The 23,921-nt window shown below is 45.8% G+C and overlaps 1 protein-coding gene and 1 long non-coding RNA gene across 4 annotated transcripts in view; one reads left to right on the top strand and one right to left on the bottom strand.

Annotated features, from left to right (window-relative positions):
- The window catches only part of USP46 (ubiquitin specific peptidase 46), a 60,329-nt gene extending 59,792 nt beyond the window's left edge, over positions 1-537 (bottom strand). The window contains exon 1 of one of the 2 annotated variants that reach the window (XM_023253111.2): positions 326-537. In XM_023253111.2, coding sequence (XP_023108879.1) covers positions 326-361 — 36 coding nt within the window. In that variant the 5' untranslated portion in view covers positions 362-537. The remainder of the gene's footprint in view (positions 1-325) is intronic. The other variant, XM_023253109.2, reaches the window with a different exon arrangement.
- Positions 236-19,281, top strand: LOC109499180. 2 transcript variants are annotated; one of them, XR_002741892.2, is made up of 4 exons: positions 236-404; positions 7,741-7,805; positions 11,756-12,160; positions 17,025-19,281. It is a non-coding gene; the product is annotated as an uncharacterized LOC109499180 (long non-coding RNA). The 2 variants fall into 2 exon arrangements; XR_006597104.1 differs by lacking the exon at positions 7,741-7,805 and having other exon boundaries at positions 237-404.
- Positions 19,282-23,921: the final 4,640 nt, after the last annotated feature.

Genomic DNA, 23,921 nt, shown 5'->3' with positions numbered 1-23,921 from the left:
CCCCCCCCAGACGCCTCCACCGCAGCCCGAGGGCGGAGGCACGGCGGCGCGGCCGGGCACCAGCGGGCGAGCTCCCGGGTCCCCGGGCTGGGAGGGGGGCGGGGGATCGGGCCCCTCCCCCGCGGCCGCCCCGGGGGCTGCGGTCCGCCCGCCGAGAGCAGGGGCCGGGAACTTCTGGCCGCGCCGCACGGACCCCGGCGCGCCCCCCCCCGCCCCCGCCCCCACCCCCACCCCGGCGCCCCGCGGGCGTGCGGCTCGGGCTTCCCTTTCTTCGCCTCGTCGCGCCTCGGGCGCGACCCCCGAGGCGGCGCTGGCCGCCACTCACCATATTACAGATGGAGGCGATGTTTCGGACAGTCATTAGTCTAAAGGTTGCAGCGATCCCGCACCGCCATCTTTATAAGGTGAAAACAGGACTGTCCATGGTGGAGCGCTCGCGGTGAGGCCGGGCGGCGGGGCGGCGGCGGCTGCGGGGAGGCGGCCTGGGGTCCGGCTAGCAGTTTGGCTGGGAGAGGGAGGCCGGGAGGGAGGAGGAGGAGGAGGAGGAGGAGGAGGAGGAGGAGGCGGGGAGGGCGGGGAAGGCGGGGAGGCGGGAGGGAGAGCGGAGGGGCGGGGAGTGGCGGAGCGAGGGAGCCTGGGCCGCGGCCGGCGGCGCGGGGAGGAGGGGCGGCCCGAGCGCGCCGCGTGCAGCCCGCGCTCCGAGCGCTCCCGCCGCGCGCCCGGCCCCGGCCCCCGCCGCGCCCGCGCCGCTCCCCCGCCCGCCCGCGCCCCCCGGCCACCCGGCCCGGCCTTTCTCGTGGCCTCTTTATTTCCTGCTTCCCCCTCTCTGGGCTGGAGCGCACGGCCAGGCCCTGGCTCGCGTGGCTGCAGCAACCACACCGCGCGGGTCCCCCGGGCTGACTCCCGCGCGGGGGCGGCCGTCCGGGGCCCGCGGGGAACCGGGGGCCGCCTTGGGCGCTGGGCGCCTGGAGGGGCCGCGCCTCCCGCGGGCCGAGGGCCGGGGAGGCGGGGGCTGCCTAGAGGGCCGGCGGGGACCCGGGGCCGTTTCCCGTCTTCGCTTTTTCCTTCCTGCCGCTCGCCGCCCCCCCCCCCCCCCCCAACAGCCCCGGGTTTTTCATTTGGGGCGAGTGGAGAAAGCCAGGGGCAGGGATGACCACGTCCAACTGTTGGTTTCTCCCCATGGTTCCAGCCAGATGGCACCGGCGGGGACCCAAGAAGTAAATGGGGTCAGGTCATGGGGTTGTTGGAAAGCCCTGGCCGGCAGCGGGCCGGCCGCCTGGTAAAAGGCGCCGGGAGGGGACAAGAATCTGGGGCTGGGCGGAGGCCAGCCACGGCGCGTTCGGGCAATTTGTGACATTAGCAGGTACAAAAGAGAAGTCTGGGTTCTGGCCGAGGACTAGAGACTGCCCAAGGAGCGATTTGAATACGGATAGAATGGGAACCAAACTTTTACGCATCTTCAGGAAACACAGACCTCTCGGGCACGCAGCCTCTTTAGGCTTTGGTGAGGGTGCTGCCTCGTTTCCGGCATAAAAGGTTGTGGCTTGTGGCTCAAAATGCGGATCTACACCGCTTAGCCGATTTGTTCGCCTATAGTGGGGGAGCCGCTTTCCGAAAGAGTGAAATAATTCTACAGAGTTGCAGTTCAGTGCTTTCAACAGAGAAGTTACAGAGGTGGAACCCGTGATAATTCTGAAACCGATGTATTTAATGACAGATCGAATTAGAAACGAATACAATTGAAGGTAGCTTTTTACTAGCCAAGGCTGACATACTGGCAAAATATCATGCCTCCAAACCTCCATTATTTCCGTAGTGTTACGCTGCCAGGGATGAGAGCATTGAGGGCTGGGATCTCGAGGACCGGAGGTGGAAATAGAACACGGACAACTGCTGCCTGAAGTTCTGTGGGATCCTGTTGGCTCTGTTTAGTTCTTTTTTTTTTTTCTTTTAAGTTTGTTTGTTTGTTTGTTTATTTATTTATTTATTTATTTTGAGAGAAAAAGAGGGAGAGACAGAATCCCAAGCAGGTTCCAGGCTGTCAGGGCAGAGCTGGACATTGGGGTTGGACTCAGAAGTGGTGACATCATGACCTGAGCTGAGATGAAGTCAGATGCTTAACCAGCTGAGCCACCCAGGCGCCCCCCCTCCCCCCCCCAGCTCTGTATATTTCAATGGATTTAAGGAATAATATTCCTGCTTATGTTAAGTCATCCTGGCAGCATCTTGTTTCCAAACGGATCCTGATGATGGCAATAGCCGACCTTGACGTCGTATCATCATCAGCCATGATCTTCTATGCAGTCATGGTGGTCAGTTACCACCATAGCTATCAGATGATGATTATTGCCTCTTGCAGGTGGGTAAAATAAGACTCAGAGGGTCAAGTATCCTACCGCCATGGTGTCACCCACGCGTTACAAATGAAGCAGGTCTGAAAAGCTGGCAGAGCACCATGGGAGAGAAGAGGACCACAAGACACCCAATATGGCCAGTTGGGTAAAAGGCCTAAAGAGGTTTGAAGGCTTGGAGGAAGTCACAAAATACGTGCAAGAAGCACACTTGAGGCTAAAACTCAGGCCTCAGGACTCAATTTCACAGACATTCCATTCTAAAGGCATTAATCCAAAGCCTTAAATGATAAGGAAAGTTTATACCATACTAGAGGCATTATTTCTGCCAACATCGGCACAGTGGATTGCAAAGGCCAGAGGATTGAAAACACCAATGACATAATGAGAATTGAACATCATCCGGTTACTGAGTGCTATATCAGCAAGGTCCAAGGATCTTTTGCATGCCTTTTAACAGCCTATAGCCTAAAACTGAAGTGTTCGATACAAACACCCAGATTGAAACTCAGGCAGTGAATTACATACACAACAGATCAATGAACACCGCAGATCTTGTCAGACTCATGAATAATTAAATGTATTTTTATACTGCCACAAGGTTAGTGTTCACAGGTCTAAATTGGAAAAGGCATCAGTTGAAGAAGAATCCTAACCTCAGCATCACTCATCGAGGAGACATTTGGAGGTGATAGAGGTAAAGTCATAAAAATGTTGACAATGAGAGAAATTTGAGGAAAAGCATTTCACATATAGGCCAGCCAATATGAAGGTATGGAGTTAAAATGGAAGGATGGGATACAGGCTAGTCCTAAACAGTCTAAGTAAATTTGAGGGAGGCAGTCACTCCAGATCGTATGGCCCTGCTCCACAAAGTGTGGTCCATAAACCAATAGCACTAGTCTCACCTGGGAGGCTGTTAGAAAGAAGCGTAGACTCTAGGTTCCCATCCCAGACCTACTAAATGAGACTCTTCATATAAAGTGCAAGGAGATGGGGCGCCTGGGTGACTCAGTCGGTTAAGTGTCCAACTTCTGCTCAAGTCATGATTGGTGAGTTTGAGCCCTGCGACAGGCTCTGTGCTGACAGCTCGGAGCATGCAACCTGCTTCAGATTCTGTGTCTCCCTCTCTCTCAAAAATAAATAAACATTAAAAAAAAAATTTTTTTTTTAAATAAATGAAGTGTGAGGAGCACTGCTCCAGCCAATCACTTGTGGTGCCATTCCCAGCGTTTACCTGTCCAGCTTCTAGATTCTACTTCGGGAAACTTTCTCATTTTCAGAACCTAAGGTTCAAGTGTGGCTGCCCCTGCCCCCTGGCGCCAGAGGAAAGCACATGATCCAGGGCTGGCCAATGAGAGCACCTCATGGCCCAGCCACAGTGATTGGTTCAACAAGGAGAATGTAATATATGCGGAGCCAATGAGAGTCTACCCGGGCCTTTGGAAAAATAAGTACTCCCCTTCCTGAGTTTGCTGAACTGATAGGATAAAGTCTAGAGCTTCCATATGTCCATGCCTGAGACTGAAGCCAACGTAGAAAAATGGAACTGAGGAATGTAAGAGAGATCCTAACAACATCTTTATCTACCTGCTGCTAGATCTATAATCTGGACTATTCAGGAATTTAGGCTAGTAAAGCCATAGCTTTCTTTGGCCAGTTTAAATTGAGTGTCTGCTATTCGCAACTGAAAGAATCCTAAAAACCAGTGTCTTCCTGTCCCCCAAATTAATTAGGTTCGATCTGAATTCATGTTTCCTTTTCTTCCCTGCCCTACAAACTAAACCAGTATTTCAAGGTCTTCCTTCAGATCTGCCTCCTCCATGAGGCCTTCCAGATCCCTTCTTCCCACCCACTACCGCTACCAATGAACCACACTATATCCAGGTGGTTCCATAGTCTCCCCTCCGTTGTGACCAGTTTCATGTCTTTCCCTCTCCCACTTTCCCCTTTTTGCTTGGTTAACACTATTGAGCCCTCATGGGTGCCTGGGCCACTCACTCGGTTGAGCCTCCCACTCTTGATTTTGGCTCAGGTCATGAGCCCAGGGCCATGGGATGGAGCCCCAAATGGGGCTCCGCCACTGAGCTTGGAGCCTGCTTGGAATTCTCTCTCCCTCTCCCCCTCTATCCCCTCTTGTGCTCTCTCACTCCCTTTATCTAAAAATAAAATTTAAAAATTTTAAAAAACAACCACTACTCAGCCTTCAGATAAGCCAAGAAAAATTGAGATGCCCTGTTACATGTCCTTATAGCACCATCCATCTTCCCTTCATGGACCTCATATTTGTAAATATGTCTTTGCTGTATAGCACACAGCATGGAGGCAGTAGAATGGATGGCTAAAAAAATGACCCCTTGGGGCACCTGGGTGGCTCAGTCGGCTAAGCGGCCGACTTCGGCTCAGGTCATGATCTCGCAGTCCGTGAGTTCGAGCCCCGCGTCGGGCTCTGTGCTGACAGCTCAGAGCCTGGAACCTGTTCCAGATTCTGTGTCTCCCTCTCTCTGACCCTCCCCCGTTCATGCTTTGTCTCTCTCTGTCTCAAAAATAAATAAACGTTAAAAAAAAAAAATTAAAAAAAAAATGACCCCTGAATCCAGACTGGACATTGTATGGCATTGGCTGTATGACATTGGGTAAGTTTCTTCACCTCTCTTTGCTGCAATTTCTGTCTCTATAAAATGAAGGTGGTAAGAGTACCCCTCCTAGACTGTGACTGCATTAATTTATGTAGACTTCTAAAAATATGCCTGGCACATACTCACCACCGTATAGAATAGCTGCTATTATTGCACATGTGATTATTTGATTGATGTCCAATTCCCAGTCCTTATCAGACACAAAGAGACTGAGAGACAGACCTGTTTTCATTCACCGTTTTACACCCAAAGAAAGACACAATGCCTTATCCATAGGGAGAGTCAAGAGAGTGAATATTAAATTTGGGGGTGATTGCCTCTCTCCAAGTGGTCTGGAAGCTCCTGGAGGGGAGGAGGCTCCTCTGCAAGTTTGTAAAAATCTCATCCGGCCTCAGGCACTGTGCCTGGTGCTTTCTTTCCTTTCTTTTTTTCCTCATTGCCAAATAGGTTATTGCAGCTCATTTGCTATGCAAATGCTAGTAAACATTTGGCTGTCCACGGGGAAAATATTTTGCTGCCTGTAGAGTTTGCAACCCAAGTGGTTTCTGTGGATTATGTTTCAGTTCTGTGAGGAACTTGATGGCAGCCTTTTTTCCTTTTTCACCATGTATCAGACACCTGTTTACTAAACACATACCTTGTGCCAGAAGTTTTGTGAGCCACTGGTGATCCTAGGATAAAAGAAGCCAGTCACGGTGTTTGCACTGTTTCATTTCTAATGCAGTGTTCATTGGCACTGTTTATGGATGTCTTTGCTACTTTTTGCATGCAATTAGTATAACATAAGGACAAGCTAACTTTGGAGTGAAGATCAATTTAGAGTTCCTACAAGAGGGAGAGTGCATCGAAGATCATGAGTGTATCTATGGGTGGTTAAGATTCCCTAAGCCTTTGGAACAACTGGCTTATCTTGAAGTGCCAAATGACAACTCCATGGATGGATTTTTAAACTAGGTTGGGACATGATTAGATTGCTATTTGCTTATACATTTTGATTGACTGAAAGAAAGCTGGCTACCATCTGGAGAAAGGGTCGAAGGAGAGCAAAAGCTCTCTTTGTGAGGCTATTTAGAAATGTGTGGCAAGGGGCACCTGGGTGGCTCAGTTGGTTAAGCATCTGACTCTTGATTTTGGCTCAGGTCATGATCTCAGGGTTCATGAGACCAAGCCCAGCATTGGGCTCTGTGCCGACAGCCCACAGCCTACTTGGGTCTCTCTCTCCCTCTCTCTCTTTGCCCCTCCCCTGCTCATGTGCGTGCACTCTCTCTCTCTCTCTCTCTCAAAATAAACTTTAAAAGAAAGATAGAAAGAAAAGAAATCTGTGGCAAGAAAGTTGTTGGTAGCCTGTGTCCACATAAGTAACAGCAGTGGAAAAACAGAAAAGTGGACAGATTGCAGATGCTTTTGGGAGGTAGTCGGCTGAATTTGGTGATGGACTGGGATGAGAGATGAGGATGAGTCAAAGATGGGTCCCAAGTTTCCGACCAGGATGAAAAAGAATGTCTTTTTTTTTTTTTTTTTTTTTTAACGGTAGGGGATGCTGATGGAGAAGGTTCAGGGGTAGATGGTTGGGAAGAAGTGACATTGGTTTCACAGGTGTTGAGTTTCAGATAACCATGAAAAACCTGAATAGTTATATCAGGTACAAATCCGGGGCTCAGAAGAAATGTCTGTACTGGAGGAGATACATCTAAAAGAAATTAATACATAGAAGATAATGCAGGACATGCATTTATGGGTGACATTGTGTAGGGAGAGTGTCTAGAGTGAGAATAAACAAGGGGAAAGTCAGGAAGGGCTCCACCATGGAAGGACCAGGTGGAGGAAGAGGACCCAAAGAAAACTAACACAAACTAAACTAAACCAAAGTGGTAGAGGGAAAGCAAACAAATGTGCAACATTGCAAAAGCCAAAGAGTGTTTCAACACTGAGGGAACAGTCAAATGCATCAGAGAGAGCTAAGGGATCAAGGAAAATAAAAATAGTAGCAATGGTCAATTCTTGAGCAAGGCTTTAAGATATATTTAATCCTTCCGACAACCCTTTGAGGAAGGCAATATTATAATCCCCATTTTAGAGCAAACTGAGGCTCAGAGAGTGTTAAGTAATGTGCCCGGATTCGTGTACGTATTCTCTCACCAAGACCTGTTACTCAGGAGTCCTTTGAATTGTCTCAAGAGCAGTTTGCAGGGAATGATTAGGAGAGAACACATACTGGAACCGGGTGGTGAGTGAAAGGGAAGTGAGAAGATAAAGACGTTTGGCTTTGAAGGGAAAGAGAGATGGGGGAGTAGAAGATTGAAGCGCTCAAAGGTACCTTTAATGAGTGGCTCTGCCTGGTTTGCAAGGACTTTCCTAATGTGGCTCTGCCTCACCTCTGCCAAATTTTTAAACCAAACTAGCACATCATTCCCATTTCCTGCTTCCGGGTCCTCAGGCTCATGGCTCCCCTCTACCCTCCCTCAGCCAATTATTCTTCTTTCGGTTTCAAGTCCACCCATTCCCAAAAACTCAGCTCGAACCTTACTTCCAGAGGACATCTTCTCAGCCGCGTCTTCCTTGTAACTTTTCATCAAAGGTCACTTTTTGTATTTCGCTAGAAACCTAACATTCCTGGCACAATGCCTGGCATACAACAGGAGGCTCTCAGATAATTAGCAGGTAATTATTTTACCCGAAACCCTTGGCTCACTTGGTCAGAACTGTTTCCTCACCATCCTGTGTTCCTGGTGGTTTTCTCTTTTCTCCAGGTTCTGATCTGAACTCTATAGAACCAACAGCCTTCATTGGGTGTGGGGAAGGCAGAGTTTGGAAGGTAAGTGGGCGGTAAAGAAGGTGAAGCAAATGAGATTTTCTAGAGAGATTTGGTGATAAAATAAGGAGAGATCTCAGCAGCTTAAGGGAGGCAAGAGAACAGTGGAAAGTTTCGATCATATTATTTGTCCCTTTTTTCATGACTATTAGTCCGGGGAGACCCTGTGTATGTTTGTCATCAAAAAATGAGGGGCTAGTGAACCCAGCAGTGCAGCTTGATGAAGGTAGTTATTAGAAGGGTAGAAGGACAGATCAGAAGTCTTAGGGCTTTGGAAAATCCATCTATTAGGTTGCGGAAATTAACATGAAATAACCCCCATCTTCTTAGTAAAGTAAGGAGTAATATAAGCTCCATCACTTTTAAGAGGTTTTGACTGCTTTGTTCACTGCCACATCCCCCAGAACAGTAACGGACATAGTAGGTGATCAGTAAAGTGTTGAATGGGGATAGGATTGAATGTGTTTGAAAGAAGACTGGAAGAAGTCCAAGTATGGACTCTTGAAGTCAGGTGATTTGTTCTATAGTCTGATCAGACTTAGAACAGGCTTTTGTTGGGGGCATTTACATCCCTTCCATTCATAAACACTATTTTCAATAAAGGGAACATAGGTCTTTTTGCCAAATTATACCCTCCTGCCCTAGCAGCCCATATGTGATCACTTCCATAGCTTTAACAAACCCCACTGCCACCACCACCTGGTGGGAGGGCAGGGATTCACATGTGACACCCGAAATGAGTTTTCTTTCAAGGGGCAGTACCTATAATTCTCCTCTTTGGTCCTGTCCTTCTAGAGAGTTGGCAGCCACTGAAAACAAGACACGACCATCCTGAACTCGCTTACTGTACAGCTTGGTCCCCATTCAGGGACAAAGAGGCTCTACTCTTCCATTCCTTTTTAGAGAACAGAGTCAGGGGGCCAGATTCAGGGTGCCACTGACAAAGCCACCTGAGCAGCATGGCAGTGGATGTGATGCTGTTACCTCGTAAAACACCGTCCACATCCTACCTATCGCTTACCATCAGGATGGCCTAAAAGAGATAGGCCGTGAGCAACTGCTTGGCTTAGAATGCTGTATTCATCGAATAGACCTTTCAAAATCTGCATGAACCCAGCAAATGAATTCAAAACTTTCAAGAGTCCTACTTAAATAGTTAAAGATGCTGTATGCTGTTTTGTTACTATTCTGGTTCAGTTGCAGACAGAGCCAGAAGTAAAATTCTGGTCCGTACACCCTTAGCCTTTTATAGGATACCTAGAATTTTATTTAATGTACTTTCTGAAATCTAAACTTTCTCTTTAAACTAAATTTGATTTCCCCAACTTCAGATTTATTTCTTAGGTGCGCTAAGTTAACCATGAAAAAGACCACCACATCTTGTTAAAGAACAGAATTCAGTGGAGTAAGTTGAAACATCTACGTGGCTTTATCTAAGAGTCACATCCCATCTAACTAACAGAAGGGTATTCCAAGGACTTGCATAAAATGGAAGGCTTTGATAGGCAGAACCGGGGTTGGACAAGGAAGTTCCCACCAAAAGAAAAGGAAGGGTTGTTTCTGGCAAGGTCACCTTCCCTTAGGGGGAAGGGCAGGGGGATCTTGGGCGGATCACCTCCCTAGTGCTGATCAGGAAATTCCAGACCGAGTTTAAAACCAAGAGAGGCTGAAACGGCAGGTTAGACATGAAGTCTTGGTGCAGCTTAACACCAATGACTCCATTTGGGGCCCGTTGCTTCTTTTTAACCGTTCCCCCCTTTTGATCAAACTCTCAGCCTCACTGAGAGAGGTGATCAAAATTTAAGGCATTAGCGCTTATCTCAATGGCCGCTCTAGTTCTCGAAGCGTTCATTCATCCTGGATTTTGCTGACTCTGTGGTACTCACAGGTCATGACTTCAGGCTCGCGATTTTTCAGTTGCTCATTTTCTTTGTTCCTTTTTTGTCATCCCAATCTTAGGGACATCGTTTCCTTGGTGGCTAGTGGCTGCAAACACACATGTAAGGCTTTCAGGAGGATGAAGCATACAGGGAGATCATTATAACTCTAAGCAGGATAAGTCCCAACATTTGGAGTGCACTTCAGAGCCATGGTCCCCAAGACCAAACCAATCAAAGAATGACCCCATTGAAGAAGTCCCCCTTTTAAGCCATGTGGCTTGCCCACTGATCTTACATAACAGAGTTGCAGCCTCCACAGGAGTGTTAATCCAGGTACAGCACGTTGTGTTGGCTACAGCACTGACACCTCCTTGCTCAGAAGAGCTTTGGCCAGAGAATATAAGGGTCTTTGCTGGGCAGCTAGCATCTTAGCAACAGAATCTACAGTGTGTCCAAGAGTTAAGGAGAGGGCTCAAACCATTTTCTTGTATTTACTCCTAAACTAGGGGTCAGTCAGGTTTTTAGCCTGTGTAGGAAGAGAATCTCCAACCCTGAAAGAGTCATCCTAAGTGCCTTAGAAAGACGGGTGCTGCTGGTGAGATCTCTCGGTGACCGGGGGCAGATCTGGTCTAGATAATCATGGGAACATAGGGTCCAAATGTGCTAAGATTCACATAGGTAAACATGTCTAATTGGTACATACTTCTAAGTGGGGGTGGGGGGGGTTCTCAGACATAGTTTGCATTGGCATTGGAAATTGAAGAGAAATTGGTCACAGGGAGGATCTCTTGCATCCTGACAAATGTTGCAGTCTGAGAGTTTACCCCCCTTAGCAATGGCCTGGGGGGGTATGAATGAGAGCATTGTCTCTCCATGCCAATGCCAGAGTAAAGAAAAGAAAAAGGAGAAAGGGTTTCATGTTTAAAGTATAAAATCTTGATCCAGCGTCTTGGGTGAAGTGAAGGCAGTCTACTTCCATATCAGCTACCTCTCTTCCTTGTCAATTCAACTGGTAGGTCTGCATCATCTGCCCACATGTCAGGCGGAGCCTTCTTTATCGGTGAGACATGTACCCAAGGCTCAATGTGTTCTAGTTTTGCAGTAGTGTGTGATTGGGAGCACTTGCTAAGGTCCTTTCCAATGAGGAACAATGGGGTTGTCTTCCTCTGATGACATTTCCAGAATAATCAACAAGGTCTAGACTGTGAACTACAGGATCCCTTGAAATGGGATCCGGGAAAGTTTCTTTAATCTATTGACGATATGCTTAAACATAAGACAAACCTAAGACTTACTGTGGCTGGTCATACTAGCCTGAAAGTTGTGTATCTTCAGCAGAAGGTTGTATACCAATAGACACTGGTCTGCCGATGACTATCTTGTGTAGACGGATTTTCCCGAAGGGAGTGCTGTGAACAGTCAGCGAGACCAAAGACAATACTGTAGGCTATGGAAATCCAGTGGTTTCTGCAAGTTTAGACATTTTACATTTGAGGATCCATTGGTTCTCTCAACCTTGCCCGACGATTGAGGGGGATAGAGACAGTGGTATCCGAAGAGGTCTGCAAGGTATTCATTAAGCCTCATATGGTTTACCCAGTGAGGTGGGTGCCTCGATCACTGGAGTTATAGAAGGTATAACCCAAGTGGGAAACACATCTTCCAACAATTTCTTTGCCGCTGTGAGGTCACCAACCGATGTCAGGGGATGGCTTCCGCACACCTGGAAAACACACTTAGGATAACAGCGTATCGATAGCCCGTACCAAGTAGCAGTTGAATGGAGAGCAGCTGCGGGTGTTCAGAGTCCAGAGGAAGGAGGGCTGAGGCTTCCGGGGACAAAAATATCTTGCCAGGATTATGGCCGTGGCAGGCCAGGCGTTGCTGGTAGACTGTTTTTTGCAATCTTGCAGAAGCGTCCCTACCAACACTACTTTATAACTTGAGTCATCCTAAATGCGCTAAGGTGGGCGAAGGAATACAGGAACCGAAAAACGGGGTTTGGTTTATTTAGCTCCAACTGTTTGTTTAATCTACAGCCCTCATTTACCCATCTCCATTTCTCTGATTCAGGAGTAGACCGCTGCCATGTTACAAGGACATCGGGATGGCAAAACTATGGCAACGCCGGGCCATTTTTCACAGAAGCGGAATGGACTTCCTCCACATGTGCCACAATCTGTACACTCAGCTGCTTCTGCCTCTGCACGAGAGCCAGCCAGGGCATGCTCCGATACTCCATGCCTTCAGGGTGAGCCTCAGTTTTGATAACAGCAATTCCAGAAGGTAAGAGAATGGCAGAATAGCAAGCACTAAGAACATCATTTACTGGCTGCCCATTTTTGACCGGAGTCCCGGAGGACGCAAGAAAAATCCCTTTGTCTCCAGAACGTTCTAAAATCATGGATGACTCCAAAGGCACACCAGCTCTCCATATCAATATTAACAGTTTGTCTTTCGGATAACTGGCGAGCTCAGGTGAGGTGTGGAGCTCTGTGGATCTGGCTTGTGACAGGTTTCTGCTTTCTGGTTGGTCGTGTTGAGGAATAACAGCACGACCTGCCTGAAAATTTCCTTTTTTGCCTCTACGGGATGACCCATCAATTAAGCGAGATTAGATCAGGATTAAAGGGGCATCTCGTAAGTCAGGATGAGGCGTCACAAAACGGGAGCTAAGACCTCAGTCCGGGGGCTCACCTTCATCGGATAGCCAAATTAAGGGTGTCGCAACGTAGAAGATGTAGTTTAGGTGGTCAAAGCAGAAGGACCTCAGGAAGTCAGTCGACTTGCGGAGAAACGTTGAGTCGGTGCAGAGCGAGGAAGACTTTGGACAAAGTGTGAAGTTTCCAAGTAGATGTCGTTCCCCTGGGTCAGGCCCACGCAGGCTTCCACTCCCCTAGCAGCTGTGGCTCTAGCTTCACATCAGCTGGGACAGGGGTGAGCAACTGAGCCACACTGTATGCTGTCATGGGCGGCAGGCCTACGTTATCACTCCGTCCGTGTGTGAGCATTCCCAGGACTTCATTATCCCCTCCTTGTACAAATAAGGTGAAGTGTTTTGAATAGTTAGGTGATCCTGAGGCAGGCGGTCCCTACAGAGCTTGTTTTAGTCTTATAAAAATCTTCTCACATTTGTCTTTCCAAGCAAAGGGTTCAGGGACTGAAATTTTAGGGAGTCCACGGAGTTGGAGAAGTTAAAAGAGGATAATTAGGAACCCATAGTCTGCAATAAATCCACAAAGCTGTCACTTAACTTGTAAATCTAAAAGATTCCCGAATTGGCCTAGTTCTTTTTGGAGACAGCTGAATTCCTTCAGAGCTTAGATCATGACCTAGGTACTGAACAATGTCTAGAGATCGTTGTAATTTTTCCTTAGAGACTTGCTGTCCCTTTTCAGCTAAGTGTTGCAGCAAATAGATAGAGGATCCCTCTTTGGTAACCACGCACAGCAAAAAGTTTGTCTACATACCATAAAAGGCTCGGTTTCCCGGGGAACTGGAGGGTACTTAGAGCTCAGTGAAGCTAGTTGAGAGAAATAAGGGGCCTGGGTGAGCCTTTCAGGCATAACTACCCGGGTCCAGTGTTGATAGTTTCAAATAAAGGCAAATAGATAACTGGCTGATGATGTCTCCAGAGATGCCCCCAAAGCAGCAATGAACAGAGTCACGTGGAACTTGGGACATGAGGGTGTTCGGGTTTGGAACAACTGGGAAACCAGGAATGACCATCGTATTCATAGCTCTCAAATCCTGAACGAATTGCCCTCTCTGTCCGTTGGGGGTTTCAGAACAGACGAGATCTATAGTAACTGGTACAGGGAATGATTAGCCCCTGGGCAGTTAGGCCTTCTATTAGGTGGGGTGAGGCCTTGGATGGCCTCATGCTTGAAGGGACATTGAGACAACATAGGGAGAGTTTTATTTATATCTGTCTGAATCATTACGGGTTCTATACTTCTTATTCTTCCAGTGTCAGTATCAGAAGTAGTCCACAGATTTTCGGGCTCCTCCATTAAATTCGGGGACTTTTGTTGGAATTCTTCTTTTCCTGTGTCAAGGACAGACTATAAGGAGCATAAAAGATCAGGTTCTGGTGGGTCAGGAAATTCTAAGACAAAGTCTCCATTGGAGGCAAAATATATTAGCCCTTTTAGTTTAGAAAGGAGAGCCCTACCTAATAGATTATCTGGAACTGACTGGCACAGTAAAAAGGAATGTTTGTCAATAAAAGGTCCCAGAATCATTTGTACTGGTTGAGATAAAAATTCTCTCTGAACTTTATTAGACACCCTCTCCTCCAACTGTGGAAACCTCCTCTTTGCTTTGAGGGTAGGGTTTAAGGTATAACGTGTAACTCCGGTATCTATTAAAATTTGGCAAGGTTTCCTATTAATTTTAACATTAGTTTTCCCTTGGCTATTTAAGGGAATTTCTGGTAATAGTTTAGCAGAGAACCCCTCTGAGTCCCTTCAACTCTGTGAAGGGCCCCCCTTTGAAGGTAAGTATGAGGGCATTTGAGAAGAATTTGCATGGGACCTTTGAGGACAATCTCTTTTCCAGTGCCCCAGTTGATTACAGCTGAGACATCAATCTTTGGACCAGAATTTTGATAATGGACCCCTAGGAAGGTGCAGTGCTAGACGCCCAGGTGTTGTTTGGGTCTCTGGCCTTGGAGCTGTAAAGCTAATAGCTTGGCAGATTTCTGTTTATGATCTTGCTCCAGGGTGCTTTCAAAATACTCAGCTATAGTCATGAGTTCAGGTAGAGTAGTGGCTTCCCATCCTATTTTCTGCCTCTTTATTGATCCACTAATCTCAAGAGATAATCCATGTACAAATAGGGCAGCCAAAACAGGTTGGGTGACCCTATTTATTGCATGGAACCCCAAATGCCATAGAGAAAGAGCTACCAACAGCCTTCAAAGTCTGCCAGAGATTCATTGGGTTTTTTTTTTGTTTGTTTGCAAGTTTGTATAATAGACCAATGAGGACGGGCAGGAAAGACTCTAGGAGTGGCTTGTAAAAGTTCAGCTGCTATTTTGTGAGCTTTTGCTGGGCCCTGAGACCTTGTAGACCAAAGATCTCAAATATCATCTTTGGCGTCTTGCCATCTTGCTTCCTGCATCCATATTTGGCCTTTACCAGGTCCTACCAACATGTATACGAGCTGTATACACCTGGGGTCATAGACCCTGATAATGACTCTAATATCTTCAAACAACTTTTGGGGCTCCTCCCCAGGTTAAGGACATTCTTTAACTATGGCCGTTGGTTCAGTCTTTGGCCAAGGGGTGAAAGGTACCTGAGGAGGTTCACCTACAACCGCAAAGTTTTATTTTAAAAGGTAACTGTCGGATAATCTCTTCAGAATGGAAGGGTAGATCAGACAATTAGTGAAATGTGGGTTCTCAGGGAAAAAAGGATGAGGGGGGGTCACATCAGTCTTTTTATCTTTTTGTTTAAGGTGCCTCTTGTGTCTTCAATTTTTTATTAGCCCTTGTAAAAAGTCTTTTAATGAAGCTACTTTGGAATCTTAAAGCCTTTTGAAAGCTTCTGCTCACCAATTAAATTAGGCATCCCATTCTGTTTGTTCAACTTGGGATCCCTTGCTCTCAAGTGTGTTTCTTAAATGAGCTATCTTGTCTCATTGGGATGTTCCCTGTAGTGGCCATTGTAATTCTAGGTTATCATTAGTAAAGTTTTGCCATTTTGCTAGATATGTGCGGCTTCTAGGATTATAGCTCTTAAACATAAAGTCAGCAGGTGTGCCATAAGCTGGTGCCCTCAACTCTTTGGATATAAAGGATCCCATTTCTTTCTTTTATTTTCTTTCAACTTTATTTATTTATGGGGGGGGGGGGCGGCGTGGCAGAGAGAGAGAGAGAGGGAGAATCCCAAGCAGACCCTATGCTGTCAGCACAGAGTCTGACGCAAGGCTCTCTCTCATGGACTCTGAGATCATGATCTGAGCCGAGATCAAGAGCCAGATGCTTAACCAACAGAGCCACCTAGGTGCCCCCAAAGGATCCAATTTCCTTTTTTTTTTTTTTTGTTTAAATATTCTTCTTCTTCTTTTTTTTTTTTAATGTTTGTTTATTTTTGAGAGAGAGAGAGACAGAGTGCAAGCAGGGAAGGGGCAGAGAGAGGGAGAATCTGAAGCAGGCTCCCGGCTCTGAGCTGTCAGCACAGAGTTGGCTGCAGGGCTCAAACTGACAAAGCCTGAGATCGTGACCTGAGCCGAAGTTGGATGCTTAACCCATCGAGCCACCCAAGCATCCCAAGGATCCCATTTCTGAATTTAGCTAGGTCTTTGTATTTCCTGGAGCCAAACTAATACCGAAGAGGGTCTATCATAGGAGTCCTTGAGGTGGCACATCCTCTAACCACCTTTACATGCTGGATCTGTGCCCACCAACTTTATTGACTTCTGAAATTCCCATTAGCAACTAGCCCTTGTGTAATATTCACCTAAGGCCTCCCACTGGACCCAGTCTAGCCAAAATTGGATCCAGTCTGATCCTGGACCCAGTCCAACTTTGGTTGGTAACCAGTAACAGTTTCGTGTATGGAACCTAGGAACTGGGGAAAGATTTGAGCCAGCAGATCCCAAAGAACAGGACTGTGGACTGATTCCAGACAGCTGCCACCAACAGGTCTCAGTGTGGGGTCAAGGGCTAGAACCAAGGACTGGGGTTTCCAATCAAATAGAGAACTGTAGAAAGTCAATTAGATCAGGAGCTCAATGCAAAGAGAAAAGAGATCAGAACAGAGAACTTAGCAATAGCCCTTGGAAACAGGAGGAGAACTCAAAGGGTTTGCAGGTGCCACGCCTGTGTTTCTTGTTCCCAAATCTGCCAGTTCTCTTCAGTCCCACCCCTGCCACCAAATCGGTTAAAGAATAAAAATTCAAGCTAGGAAATTAAAAGATCTAATTGGATTTATTCAATGTTTCGTGAATCTGGGCAGCATCCCTTAGAAGAATGCTCCAAGGAGCTATAGAAAATGGAAGGCTTCCATTTTCATGCACACAAATAGGGCAGGACAAGAAAGTTATCTGCAAAAGAAAAAAAAAAGAAAAAAGGATTGTTTCAGGCAAGGTCACCTTCCCTTAGGGAGAAGAACAGGGGGTCTTAGGCAGATTACCTCACTAATGCTGATCAGGAAATTCCAGACTGATGAGTTTTAAATTCTACTCCAAGGAGAGGCCAAAACTGCACTAAGTATTAAGGTATTAAGTCTTGGTGGGGCTTCATGTTAGCGACTCCATTTTGGACCTGTTGCTTCTTTTGAACACTCCATATGCAGTAATTATATAGTCATGCTTTCTCTTTCTGACTAAGTAGAAGACAACTTGACACTGAAATCTACTCCCAGCAGAACACACTATCTGGGTATCACTCTTCAGAAAGAGGAAAGCACTCCGTCTAAATTCCCACTACCTTCTTTTCCTGCAAGTCAGACCTTTGGGTTTTAAGAAAGCAGCCTACATGCTCAGCTCTGTTTTCCTGCGAGGATTCAAAAATGGGGGCCAGCTCTGTAATGATCGCTTTCTTGTAGGAAGAGGTCACCCCTGACCCACAATCATTAGAGTGTGAACTTTGAGTCATGGCTCTGCCCTGATCCATAAGCATTCATCCAGAGCTTCTAGGTGACAAATGGCACACAACTGCAAAATTCAAGCCTCTGGCCACTGACCAGAATAGAGCTAATTTATCCCTATAAGATTTATGGTTTAAGTCTCTGCTAATGGCATCAGCAAACTGGCTTTAGACTCTTAACTTTTACTCGTCTTGATCTGGGAAACATAAGTTCTCTTCTATTTCACCGTGGTATTAATTTAAAGTACTGTATCCCCTAAATCACAAGCCTGAAAATAGTGGCCCATGGGTATATTTACTTTAATCATCGCTATGTTTAAAACCTGTTTGAATTAATGCCAACATTTGAAATCTAGACAGTTCTCATAAAAATTCAGATTATTGGCTTCTCTCAAAATGTCAAAAGCCCTAGCCATTCAGGGTCCACATTCCGGGCCACAGCCAGAAGAAATTGAATGGAGTAACCCGCTTCAGCAGAGACAAGTCTCCATAACTCACCAGTCTCCTATCCAAGTCTCTTCACTCCTTTACATTATTCCTGGCCCCCATAGGCATTTGGGTTTACGAAGCCTGCCCTCATCAAATAGCCTCCGAAGCCCGGGATTCTGCCTGGAGGCAACAGTGCTAGACGTGGGCAGCGGCTGGAAGAATCTCCATACAGGCTGCATATTCTGCTTCTCTGCAGGATCACTCAACCCTGTCCTTCGCCACACCCTTTCTATTGGCAGGATACTGGCACAACACAGAGCTTCACCGGCATTCAGTGGGATTTCGTTCAGAGGGAGATCTGGGACTTCCACTGTGCTCTAGGACCCTGATTCCCATTCTGTCTTTCCAAATACAAGGGCAGAAAAGTGCTGAGCGATGTGTTTTAATGGTCTCCAAATCTGCAGAAAAATTCAATTGACAGACAAGTTTGCTTCTTCTTTCGAACATCTGTATTTTCCGCCCCGTGGGTCAGTGCATTCCACAACGCTATGTAATATTCAACAAATCGAGGCAAATGAAATTACAAAAATGGATCATCACTTTTATGGAAAACCAACTAAACAAATGTTTTGCTTAAAATGTCAGGCACTAGGGGACTTTCATAAAATATTAAAAGTGAGTTCCCTGGAGGAGATGAGCAATTCAAAAATAGAACATATGAGGACAGTGCTAATTGATACTTCAAATATGAATGGCACTCCATGTCCTAATGGATGAGGAATTGTGTTCCCTGATGAGATGACACAAATCACACAGGGGGAATCTCGGGGGCCCAGTGGACAGCAGCTGTGTAGGATCTGAGGCTGTGGGTGTGAACAACAGAGGTCCACGGGAATCCACAGGAGGAATTAGTTCAATGCCATGTAGAACCACACTGTACAGGATTTAGGGTTATGAAAGTTTCCCAGAGTCCTAATTATAAGGTGTAGTCTGAACCCAGACTGTCTCAACCAAGATAAAGCTGTGTACAGAGGCCAGCACTGCATAGCACTCCTCGTGTTTGCCGAGCCCTTCTTCAAGGACTTAATTTATCCCACCCTCCCTTCTCCTGAATTATCAGTGGTTAATCTCATGCTCTTATTTTGGAGTAACTGCTTAGGTGTGTACCCACTTTGATGCTTTGTCCCCAAACTCTGATGAGGTGCTCCCAAAAGGCTATCCATTCCATAACTATTTTAGCAATCCCTAGAGGAGTTTTTTTAGGAATGCAGATTCCAGGGTTTATTCCCAAAGACTCGAACCCAGGAGGTCTTGGTGGGGACCGGGTATTTACATCATGTCCCAGGGGACTCTGATGTATGTATGGTCTGTGGCCATACCTTAAGAAATGCTATCGTAGAAGGCTGATGCCCACATTTCAGGATTCCATCCCCAGCAACAATTTAAAAACTTACTTTTGAAGAAATGTAAAACATAAAAATCTTGAATTCATAATAGTATGAAACCTCCTTGTTCTTATTAGAGGTTGTATTACTTTGAAATTTGAAAAATAAAGAAAAAGAAAAAGATCGTATTCTGCCTTTCCTGTATGAACTGTTTTTTTGGGGGGGGGAGGGCGGCGGTAACCAAATAGTGTTTGAGAGAAAGTTGTTCTTTATAGTCCAGCTAATAAAATGCAGAAGAAATTATTTTTTAGCATTTTCTAATCACTATTTTATAACTAATGGGATAGAGAGTTTAAGGAATGAATATAAGTGGGAGCTTAAGACATGAAGTAAAGGGTGATTGTTGATTTTGTAACAGAAGAATCACATGGACACCATCCGGACCCACAGAGGAAGCCTAGAAAAATGGCACAACTGTGCCATTATGTGCCTCATGATGTGATTCACTAGGAAGTGTGAAGTTTTCTTGCCCCAACATTCAACTCAAATCTCATCAGGCCGGTTTATAGGAAATAAAGAAACAAGTTAAGTGACACCAAAGGGAAGAAGACAAATCCGGAAAGTGCCATCGGTTTACAGGACAAATTACTCAATTTCTGTGACAAATCAGCGGTCAGGTGAGGAAGGAGGATTGTTATAGAATAAAAGAGACTTAAAGACATAACCAAATAGGTCGTGTTTGGATTCTGATTAGAAGAAGCTAACTGTAAAAAGACTGCTCAGAGACGATAGGGGAAATCTAAGTATGGACCTGGTATTCGATGATAAAAATGAGTATGGTTAGGTGTGGAAGTAACATATAATTACATTCAAGAATGTTTTTATCAAGGGGCGCCTGGGTGGCTCAGTCAGTAGAGCATCCAACTTCGGCTCAGGTCATGATCTCATGGTTCGTGAGTTCGAGGCCCGCGTCAGGCTCTGTGCTGACAGCTCAGAGCCTGAAACCTGCTTCATATTCTGTGTCTCCCTCTCTCTCTGACCCTCTCCTGTTCACACTCGGTCTCTCTCTCCCTCAAAAAAAAAAAAAAAAAAAAAAAAAAAAAGAATGTTTTTATAGATTAGAAATGCATACTAAAGTTTTTACAAGTGAAATGACACAATGTGTGGGATTTTCCTGAAAATGCTTGAGCAAAGCTAAATCCTTGGGTGGATGAAACGAGATTGGCAAAACATGGCTAATTGCGGAAGCCTGATGCTGGGTATGTGAAGCTTTATGATATTCTCCTTATTGGGAATACTTGAAATTTTCCACCATAAAAAGTTTTTTAAAAACATACTTTTGCTGGGATGCCTGGGTGGTTCAGTCAGCTAAACATAGAACTTCAGCTCGGATCATGATCTCGTGGTTGGTGGGTTCAAGCCCCACGTTGGGCTCTGTGCTGACAGCTCAGAGCCTGGAGTCTGCTTCGGATTCTGTGTCTCCCTCTCTCTCTCTCTGCCCCTTCCCCGCTCATGCTCTGTCTCTATCTCTCAAAAAAATGAATAAACGTTAAAAAAAAACACATACTTTTGCTGTCGGCACTCACCCCCTGTAAGTCAGGCTACTAAGTCAAGAAGCAGGGGTGATTATTATTTAGGAATTAACATTCCTTTCTAAGGATAACTCCCCTGTAAACGATCCTAGAAGGGCATTTGAAAGTCAAAACTCAGTTTTCATATCCAGAAGTCCATTTTTTTTCCCCCTCTCACGGCCCAGAAAAGCACAGCGGTGTTTCCTCGGCCACATTACCCTCTTCTGTGATAGCTTGATGAGACGAAGAGCATAAATGGAAGTTCATTTGCTGCTTTGACAGCTAGAGAACCATTAAAAGACCTTTAAAAGCATCACTCATCTGTTAAGTGAAAGAAAACTCATCATTAGTTTAAGGGAAAACAACTCTTCCCACTCAGGAGTTTTGGGTGGAAAATGCACTAGATAATGAAAAGAGTGAAGCAAAGGTGTTCGTGCTTTGTTGTAGCTCTTTTTCTAGAGCACACGGAGAGCCGCCTTAGAATATACACAACGGACTTTCCTCTTGGTCACCAAAAAGACGATAGCTTCAGATTAAGAATTAAAAATCCCTGAACCAAAAAGCACTCTAATTATCTGGGCACACTTGTAAATTTTTTTTTTTCAACGTTTATTTGTTTTTGGGACAGAGAGAGAGACAGAGCATGAACAGGCGAGGGGCAGAGAGAGAGGGAGACACAGAATCGGAAACAGGCTCCAGGCTCCGAGCCATCAGCCCAGAGCCCGACGCGGGGCTCGAACTCACGGACCGCGAGATCGTGACCTGGCTGAAGTCGGACGCTTAACCGACTGCGCCACCCAGGCGCCCCGTAGATGTTGAGCTCAATACCGTAAAGATGCATGCAGTCCTCTAATTCTGAAAGGCTCTCGGGCACTCATTGCCTTTACAGCCACATTTGGCAGCTTCGCTCACTCGGGGCGGCTAATGAACACCCACAGCACAATTCTCTTGGCCAGGATTCCTTCAAATGCCTGTCTCCAAGCCACCAGACATCAGCTAGGATGTTAACTTAGGCTCTTTTGAGCAATCCCATAATACCTCCAACTTTGTTTTTTTAAAAATCTCAGCCAATGACCTACCGGTTGCTTTTATGGCATCTAGTGCCATTAAAGCCAAGTTCTAAGGACATGAGCAGAGTTTCGCAGAATGTGTTCTGGTAACACCCTCATCGGGATCAACCGGTGGGTTCAAAACTGCAGAATCTGGGCCCCCTCTCAAGTCTACTAAGTGAGACTTTCTGCTGCTGCCGGGGCCTAGATTTCTGCTCCTTAAAGCAAGAGTGCCCGGTGGTTGGTTCTTCCGCACACAATTTGACAACGAGACTTTCCAGAATGGAGGTGGCTCTTCAAGTTTATGAGAAGAACAGAGGGTAGAGAAACAAGTGAACCAGTATCAAGAGGAGGCAGCCAGCCAGCTGGCCAACACTCTGCGAGACAACTGGCCTGGTTTCTAGAAAAAGCCAAAGGCGTAGCCACCGGCTGGTAAATACCTTTTATTTATTTATTTATTTATTTATTTATTTATTTCTATTTATTTATTTATTTATTTTTTAATATATGAAATGTATTGTCAAATTGGTTTCCATACAACATGGTAAATACATTTTAAAATGCCGTATATCCAATCAACGCAGCCATCAGTAGGGATGAAGGAGTCCAGCACTGCCTAGCCGTACTCTTGTCTGTTGGGCCTTGAAAACATCAGGCTAAGTAAAAAAAAAAGCTAGACACCAAAGACCACATGTTGTGTCATTCCATTTATATGAGATGTCCGACATAGATCCATAGAGACAGAAAGTAGATTAGTGGTCGGGGAGGGAGAGTGGGGAGTGGCTGCTAATGGATCAGTCTCTTTTCTGGAGTGCTAAAAATGTCCTGGAATCAAATAATGCTGATGATTGCCCACGTCTATGAATATACTAAAACCCACTGAATTGTGCACCTTAAAGGGATAAATTTTATTGTATCTGAGTTATGTCTCAAAAACCGTTCGATAGAAAAGCTGAAGTTGATCAAGTTGGTTCCTATATCAGAACCCACAGACCGGAAGCCACCCCAGGGGCCTGGCCCTCCTCATGAATCAAAACCTAGGTCAACCTGCACTTACAGGAAACACCTGTCAAAGAAACCTAACGTAAACGGCCACTCTAGTCATCACCCTCCAACTCGGGCTCAGTGAGCTTACCTTATCCTACAAAATAGGACCTGCTAGTCTTATTTAAAATCTCTGACTTCCTAGCCACTCATGCCCAGTTTCTGTTGCCCCTTCTAAGGCTCTATAAAACTCACTTTTGCCCAAAATCCTTCAGGAAGAGTGCCCCACTCTTGTACTCCCCCAAACCATGGACTGTGTTCCCTTGAACAAAGGACATCGAACTTGTTACTAAATTGTTTTGATTTGGGGGCACCCGGGTGGCTCCGTTGGTTGAGCGGCCGACTTTGGCTCAGGTCATGATCTCACAGTCCGTGAGTTTAAGCCCTGCATCGGGCTCTGTGCTGACAGCTCAGAGCCTGGAGCCTGCTTCTATTTCTGTGTCTCCCTCTCTCTCTGCCCCTCCCCCATTTGCACTCTGTCTCTCTCTGCCTTTCAAAAATGAATAGTTAAAACAAAATTAGAAAAAAAATAAATTGTTTTGATTTTGTTATTTGACAAAGGTGTTGTGGAAAAAAAGGGCATTTTTTTTCTTGACTAAAGGAGGCTTAAAAGAAATGAAATATAACCAAATACAGTGAGTGGACCTTGTTTGGATCTTGATCCAAACAAATTGTAAAATAGACAATTTTAGGCAATGGGGAAAGTTGAATATAGTTTGGAATTATTGTTTATTTTCTTAGCAATCATACTGGTATTGTTAGGTATGATTATGTCTTTTCTTTTGAGATGAATACTGAAATAGTTAGGGGTGAAATAACATGATATCTGGGTTTTCTTTAAAATAATTTCGCAAATTAGCCTGCAAAATGAATGGTTTTAGTTGATAGTTGTTAGCTGAAAAATAAATACACAGGGGTGTGTTGAATTTTATTTTTGTGCATAGTTGGATATTTTCTTTTTTTTTAATTTTTTTTTATTTTTTTTTCAACATTTATTTATTTTTGGGACAGAGAGAGACAGAGCATGAACAGGGGAGGGGCAGAGAGAGAGGGAGACACAGAATCGGAAACAGGCTCCAGGCTCTGAGCCATCAGTCCAGGGCCCGACGCGGGGCTCGAACTCACGGACCACGAGATCGTGACCTGGCTGAAGTCGGACGCTTA

The sequence above is a fragment of the Felis catus genome, chromosome B1 (assembly GCF_018350175.1).
Source record: "Felis catus isolate Fca126 chromosome B1, F.catus_Fca126_mat1.0, whole genome shotgun sequence".
Taxonomy (NCBI): Eukaryota; Metazoa; Chordata; class Mammalia; order Carnivora; family Felidae; genus Felis; species Felis catus.
The sequence above is the reverse complement of the archived record's forward strand: the minus strand, read 5'-3'. Positions and strand labels throughout refer to the sequence as shown.